Source organism: Vespula pensylvanica, chromosome 11, assembly GCF_014466175.1.
Source record: "Vespula pensylvanica isolate Volc-1 chromosome 11, ASM1446617v1, whole genome shotgun sequence".
Classification (NCBI taxonomy): Eukaryota; Metazoa; Arthropoda; class Insecta; order Hymenoptera; family Vespidae; genus Vespula; species Vespula pensylvanica.
Window position 1 is genome coordinate 491,505 of NC_057695.1, and position 8,366 is coordinate 499,870.

Here is an 8,366-nt window from a genome sequence, read left to right on the forward strand (position 1 = left end):
AAAATAAAAAGCAATACACGTATATATGTACGAAAGATATAAATAATGAAAAAGTAAAGAGAGAGAAAGAGAGAGAGGGACAAAAAGAGAAAGAGAGAGGTAAAGAGATAAAGAAAAAAAATAACATAACAAATATTAGTCGAATTAGTTGAAAATAGAAGATTGGCGATATTATTGTAAGTAAAAATCGGTTTTGGATTTGTCAGGGCTTTAGGAATCGAGACGCGGGCTTTTTTAAAAAGACGAATGGTCAACTTTATCTTCGGCGGTTTTATTCTCCCTTTCTTGGTGATGTACGTACGGGACCGATTGTCGTCGTACTTTTTCGTGTAGAATCGTCAGCATTCTCATTCTTTCTCTCTTCTACTTTCTTCTTTTTCTCTTTCTCTTTCTATTTCTTTCTTTTTCTCTCTTTCTCTTTTTATCGATATCCTTTTGCTCCAATCTCGTGTGTCAGACCGTAAGAATCGTCTCTGTCTTTCTCTTTCTCTCTTTCTTTCTTTCTATCTTTTTCTCTCTTTCTCTCTCGCTCTCTCTCTGTCTTGCATGAAGAGATATCCCATTCACGATATAAGCTTTCAGCCATTCGAACGAAAACACATCGATGGTCTTTCTTCGAAGATTTACATTGGATTCTAGAGTGAGATATATACGTGATTGCTCGAAAAGGAATATGATCGTTTGGATGAAAAAAAAAGAAAAAAAAAAAAAAAATGAAAGAAGAAGAAAGGAATCTAAAACATTATCGATTTTTAATTCTGTTCGTTCGTTTGTTTTTGTTTCAATAGAAACAAGAACTTTGCCGCCATGATGATCCGAACGGCCATTTTGTGAAATATATATATATGTATATATATATACACACGTGATCGAGAAAAAAGAGGAGTACGATCGTTTAAAAAACAAAAAAAAAGGATGGAAAGAAAAAAAAATAGAAAAAAACAACTATCAGTTTTAAATCCTTGTTGTTGATGTTGTTATTATTTGTAGTAGCAGTAGTAGTAGTAATTTTCTCTTTCTTTTTCTCTCTCTCTCTCTCTCTCTCTCTCTATCTCTCTATCTCTATTTCTATCTCTCTATCTCTCTCTCTCTCTCTATCTCCGTTTATTTGCTTGTTCGTTTGTTTATTTGTTCGTTTGTTTGTTTGTGTTTCGTCCGAAACGAGACTCCCGCCATGATGGTCCAAACGGCCATATTGTTAAATACAATTACATACATACATCTTAACGACACGATATAACAACTTCCAATGTGGATTATAAAAATATTAAATCTTTCCTTAATATCTATACGTAATAATTTCTGACTAGATTTATAACCTATTGATATGTTCCTTCTACTTAATTACTTACTTACTTTTTTATTTACTTTCTTCCATTCTCCTTCTCCTACTTCCTTCCTTCCTTCCTAACCTCCACAACTTCTTCCTTCACCACTGTCATCAACATCGTCTTTTTTATTTTTTTATTTTCTTTTTTTTTCTTTTCTTTCACTTCTTGTTCTCCCATTTCTTTTTTCACCCCCAAACCACCCCTTTACATCCTTATCTCACATCCTACCCATTCGCCGTTTCCTAATACGAAACTCTCACGGATCAATGTGATCCATGGTGGGGGGGTGATGGAGGGGTGGTGGTAAGAAGAGGAGATGTGGCGTGTGCACGTATATGTGTGTATGTGTGTGTGTGCGCGCGCGCGTGAGTGACGCAACAGAGGACTGAAAGAAAGGTGATAGTATTTTTTCTATATAAACGTTGTACCTATATATATATATATTTTTTTTTTCTTTCGTTTATATTATCCCCCATTACTACTACCACCATTACCACCATCATCACCATCACCACTATGAACCACTAGTATCATCATCGTACAACAACCACCTTCTAACCAGCTTCGCTCAATTAATTTTTCCTTTCCAGATTCTCTTTTCTCTCCACAGGCCAATTTCGTTCTCACTTTTGTTCTTTATAGCTGCTACTACACCACTATCGTCGTCACAACCTTCACCACCCTCCTTCTTTTTCCTTCTACCTCCACCCCTTTCTACTCACCCCGTTATATATATATTTTATATATATATATTTTATTTTATTTGTTTTCTTATTTATTCTCGATTAATCTTTACGCTAACATTCTACCTTCCTTCCTCCCTAACCCCCCCCCCCCCCACCCCTTTCCTAACACCTACCCCCACATATCTCTATTTTATTTTGGCCGGCGTTACTGTTACTTCGTATATGTGTATGTATATGTATATATGTGCGTGTGTCTATGTGTTTGATGCGAACTTTGTTCTGAACTTTGTAATAATGTGTCTTGTTGTTTTTAGTCTCTTCTTTTTCTTCTTTTTCAATTTTCTTTTCTTTTCTTTTCTTTTCTTTTTTTCCTTTTTTTTTCTTTTCTTTCATTCCTTCTTTCTTTTTTCTTGTCCTTTGTTTCCTTTTTCCTTCTTTTAAATACACATTTACTTTCCTTATTCCTTTCTAACCCGTTCTCGTTAATGGGGCAGTCACGTGAGAAGAAAACGAGTAGCAAAACAGAGCGCATATCGATCGGATATCGTTGCTTCTGTTGCATGAGGGTGAAAAAAAAAATCGATTGAACCGAAGCAACGCGGCGCAACAGTTTTATGTTATGTATGTATGTATGTATGCATGTATGTATAAATGTATGTATGAATGTATGTATGTATGTATGTATGTATGTATATATAACGATCGCCATATTGTGCTCGATTCAGAGGATACACCATATATATATGAATATATATATGTGTGTGTGTATATATATGTATGTACATATATATATATATATATATATATATATATATATGTGAGGAGAAAAGAAAGGGTGCGGAAAATATGGAAGAAGACGTTATTGTGTTGCGTTAAACTGGTGAAAATAAGCTTTCGTAATTCCATGAACACCGTATATATCTATAAGCTTTCCCCTTTCCCGATGCTAATATAAAAAAAGGAAAGAAAAAATAATATAAAAAAACGAATAGAAATCTTTTTTCAATCGTACGAGAGAGAAGAATTAACGAACAAAAATCTTTCGTTTGTTCCCTTCACTTTTCTCTTTTTTTTTCCTTCTCTTTTTGTAATAATAGAGAACAATTAGAAATAAAATCGTGAAATTAGACGGAAAGATTTGGAAACGAAATTTACCTGTATTCATTTATTTATTTACTTTTTTTTTTTTTCTAATGAGAGAAAAAAATTAAAAAGAAAAAAAATGAACAAGGAAAAAGAAAGATATACGAGTTTACCGAATTTAATTGCACTCAATTGAAATGATTTTTCGAGGACGATTTAACGAGATTGAGAGAAAATTTTGTTTACTTTCTTATTCCTATTCGTTCATGTTGAAAGTCAGAGAGTCAAAGAATCAGAAAGAGAGAGAGAGAGAGAGAGAGAGAGAAAGAGAAGGAGAAAGAGAGATAGAGAAAAAGAGGATTTGTCGAGATTCGCTGATAATAATGGCGCCAGCACAAAGATGGCTGCCATCTATCCAGCATTCTCCATCTCCGTCTTCGTCTCCATCTTTATCTTTATCTCTATCTCTATCTCTAGCTCTGTCTCTGTCTCTGTCTCTTTCTGCATTTTCTACTTCCTCAGATCAGTTAAATTGCATGCACTCGATTTAACGGCGCGTGTTTTACAGCTTTTAGCAAGCTCGTGAAACGAGCCACTCACGATTTTAATTCTCCATCGTTGTCTAATTAAAAAATATATATTCCAATTTTTTTTTTTTTTTATTTTACATCGTGTTTCGTATCACGATATGTAATAGGGACGTTTTCGTTGATATTGTTTTTCCGTCCGCCATTTATCGATATATTTTCGTTTAACCATGATTATCAAAAGATAGATACGTTTATTTCCGACATTGTTCTTTTTTTTTTCCAGTTGCAACCCTTGCAAAATTTTCGTGATAATGTAACGCATTAATGTTAATTCGATTTCTCAATTGAATTAATTAGTATAGGTGTTAAGTTTCGAGGAAAGGGGTAAGTGAGCGATAGAAGGTTGAAGTGGTTTGGGAAAGGGAGTAGAAAAATTATATGATATCTCTGAATCGAGCACGAACGTGACGAACTTTCAATCCTTCAATAAAATTGTATTTATATACGCTCGGTTGGAGAAGTGTAAACAAGAACAAAGAAAATATGACAAGAAAAAAACAAAATATCGAAGGATCATCATAGGAAGTACATTAGCACCGTATTTCTTTTTTTTTTTTGTGATACCACCAATGTCAAAGTATGATGGAAGTATTTAATCCTGATCCAACGTTCGTTCTTGATTAAAAATCACGTTTCTCTTTCTCTCTCCCTCTATATCTTTTTTCTTGTATCTTTTATGTTTTTTTTTTGTTTTTCTTTTTAATTTTTATTGAATGAATCAATGAAAAAAGATCCTTCCCACGTCATGTGTCCTGGATGAACGCAAAGATGGACGTTGTCATGGCGTCCGAGTCATCTGGTACGTTTAGTCACGTGACGTGTCGTCCATCTTGTCGGAATCTTCTCGTACAACATAACCATGTAAATTAATTAGTCAGTTTGATTAGTTTCTTTCGAACGAACTCGACGCGATCTTTTTTTCATTCATTTTTCTTCTTTCTCTTTGTTTTGTTTTTTAAATTATCGGTCACAAAAAAGAAATCTCGAAGATGGTGGACGCTGTCCTTGTTCGAGGGACCCGACAATAAAAGTCACATGGTTTATAGTTTGGTCACGTGAATACGGTTACGTGACGTCGTCCATCTTTGAATCGGAGATTCCTCTTTTTTATTTCGAAACTAACACGCACATACTGTCTCGTTTCGATCACACGAGATCGTTCGTTAACTATCGTTACACATAATTATTTTTATCTACAGCTTCGTGATTCTCGCCAGCGAGAAGTGATATCTTTCGGATCGATCGATGAACGCTTTAATTTTATCATATAGACAAATACGACGACGTTTTTCCTCTTGCATGATTGCGATTTAATATTGAAAGTGCCGACAAGACGGATTCACTTTTCTTTCATTGATTTTTATAAATCGACTTAGAAAGAACGCGATAACATACGCAATATTTGGATTATTAGATTATCGCGATTATAGACGGATGCATTTAGAACGTCAAAATTAAAACGATCTTATCATATTCATTATTTTTCTCAGTCTCAGACCTATTATAATCTCGAGAATAAAAATAAAGAAGAAAAAGAAAAAGAGAGAGAATATAGAAATAATCAAAGAACGAACGTCAAATCGAAAATATCTACGATGGCTATTCCTCGGGCCAGCCGAGATCCTCGCCAACGAGTTCATAAAAGCGTTGATTATGTTCGTTGAAGAACCTTCTCAGTTTGGTGACAACAACCGGACTGACTCTGGGATGTCTACGACCTTTGCTCTCTCTCAAACATTTTTCCGAGGTTTCATTTCTTAGACAATAGAAGCCCTTAGTGTGATTGAAGTAAAAATTGTGCCTACCTATTCTCGGCTCTAAACCTAGAAAGTTCTCGATTCTTCTCAACTGCGGAACAGGATCTTCGATCAATTGATCACCGTTCACAATCAATATTTGTTCTCTTGTAAATACCTCTAGCCAACGGTGCATATATGTGTGATAGAGTGAAATGGCGACTGGCCTGTAGGATTCGTTGATGGTACCATCAGGACGTATCACCAGTTCTTCGAAGGTACGGGTTGCCTGAACTTGTTGCGACAGTTGATTGTTTATAAAGTTGCTACGTGATGACGAGGTGGCATTGCTGTTGTTATTGATGTTGTTATTGATGTTGTTGTTGTTGTTGTTGTTGTTATTATTATTGTTGTTGTTATTGCTGTTACTAATCAAGGTCGAAGCAGTAGCAGCGTGGATACGTAATTGAGTGTAATCCGATATGGCTCTGGTAACGGGTTCTCTCACGATCAATAATAACTTTACGCTGGCGTTCATGGCTCGTATTCTCTCTGGTACCTAGAAACAGAATAGATGAAAGGCGGAAGAAGAAGAAGAAGAAGAAAAAGAAAAAGAATAAGAAGAAGAAGACGAAGTTTTAACCAAAAGCTGATAAAGCAGGAGGAAAATACAACGATGTTACCAGTGAACTATTAATCCCTTTGGGACATAAAAGGGTCATACCAAGAGAGACATTGTATTTGAACGAATATAGGTATATTGCATATATATATATATATATATATATATACACATACACGTACACACATACGCGTGGATGTATATTCCATCTCGAATTATCAAAAAAAGAAATTGTAAAATGAATAAATTATCAAGTATACCGCGCGAGTCTTAATCAAAAACTATATATATATAAAAAAAGTAAAAATAGATAATCGTCCTTAATAATCGAGTAAATAAAAAAAAAAAAAAAAAAAGAAAAAAAGAACAATTGTCTTTAAAAAAATGATAAAAGACATTGACGAGATTCTTACCTCGGGCGTAACGAAATAACTTGGGCTCTTCTCGATGGTAATTTGACCTTTAAAGGAATAGGGCATTTTCCTACGATACCATTCGAGTCCCTTCCCGTAATTATCGTCACGATCAAAGAAATGTACTTCGCCGGATGCCTTTTGTATTTGTGGATGAAGGTAAAGCATCTCTAGCAACGCCCTCGTTCCACATTTCCTCACGCCAATAATGATAGCTTGTGGTAAGTGACGACTCGTACGCGGATAATGGACCTTACTGGAGAACAAAAGTGGTGGGGCTGCACGAACCTGGGATACCAATTCAACCGCACGTCCTTCTACGGCCGAAGCTGCGTGCAAACTGTAAACTGCACTATCGTAAAGCACGTGGAATGTTAGAAAGAGGGATAACAGGGCGACCGAGAGGAATGCCGCGGCCATCTTTGGCCTTGAAATACCGACAACTAATATGCAATCCGATGTGTCGCCCTCGGCCGGCCTCATGGCGGAGCGGGGCATCCACCTGAAACAAATTAAAGTAATATTATTATTGATAGATATATAATATATCTATATATTGTATAATATTAATTGTAATATATATGTATATATAATATATGTATATATAATGTTATTGGTAATAATTTATAATTTGTTATTCTTAATGTTATGTAACGATATAATGTTAATTATAATTGTAATATAATATTAATTATAATAATAATATAATATTAATAATAATTGTAATTGTATTATAAATTTGTATGTAGACATATATACGCATATATATTGTTATATATGTGTATTATATATATATATATTAATTTTTATTAATATATATGTATTGTATTACATTTTTCTTTAGTAAAGATTTTTGTATATCAGATGTGTGTGTGTGAGACATATAAGAAGAAACTTAAAAAAAAAATATGTATATATATATATATGTATATATATGTATATATAATACATATCAGGATTTAAAGGAAATTAAGAAATTAGATATCAAATATAATTAACATCAATAATTCAAAATAATTACAAATTGTGTATTAGAATTTAGGTCGTTATAATAGATATGAAAGGTCAATATTTTGAGCGATGCAATAATACTAATAATACTAATAATACTATTAATAATACTAACAATAATAACAATAATTAATAAGATAACCTTAGTTAGATAGATTTTGAGATAGACAGAGATAATTGTTTTAGCTAAACTAAGACACATGTTCAATGATAAGCATTAAAGCGTGACACAGAGTACGCTCTAATAGGTTGATGCGAACATTGTGGTTACACTTACTATTCACTAGCTTAGTCCCTAGCTCGTTAGTATCGCGTGTAAGCAGAATTATATCGTATCCATCCGTTTGCGAATATAACTCCGACGAGCGTTACACATAAGTATATATTTGTGGGGGAAGATTATATATATATATATATATACAAACACACACACACACATATATATATATTCATATAACTATACTATGTATATATCTATGTATATATCTATGTATAAATCTATCTATCTATGTATTTATGTGGAAAACGAATACGACGGAAAGCACATTGAATTTGCATGACACGCTAATCGCATGCCACTTTAAATACATAAGAGAGTTCAAGGGGATGTTGTATGGGGTAGATTTGTAGAAAAAAAAAAAGAGAGAGAAAGAAAAGAAAAAGAAAAAGAGAAAAAAAATGAGGGAAGAGAAACAAACGATAATTTGTAAAGTGGAAAATGGATGGACGTCAACGTAACGTCGGTAACGTGTCTTTAAAAATCACTGCATTATCGGCTGAGATATACGATTTATCTTTGCGAAACGATAAATCAAGTACTTAACTCAGAAGTACCAGCATGATCTTCACAGAGAGAGAGAGAGAGAGAGAGAGAGAGAGAGAGAGAGAGAGAGA

At 33.9% G+C, this 8,366-nt stretch overlaps 1 protein-coding gene across 2 annotated transcripts in view; it reads right to left on the reverse strand.

The window, feature by feature from the left end:
* Positions 1–3,254: 3,254 nt before the first annotated feature.
* Positions 3,255–8,366, reverse strand: part of LOC122633018 (heparan sulfate glucosamine 3-O-sulfotransferase 1-like) — an 85,891-nt gene continuing 80,779 nt past the window's right edge. For both annotated transcript variants that reach the window (XM_043820452.1, XM_043820451.1), the window contains exons 3-4: positions 6,462–6,963; positions 3,255–5,985 (exon numbers count right to left, since the gene is read on the reverse strand). In XM_043820452.1, coding sequence (XP_043676387.1) covers positions 5,290–5,985; positions 6,462–6,963 — 1,198 coding nt within the window. In that variant the 3' untranslated portion in view covers positions 3,255–5,289. The remainder of the gene's footprint in view (positions 5,986–6,461; positions 6,964–8,366) is intronic.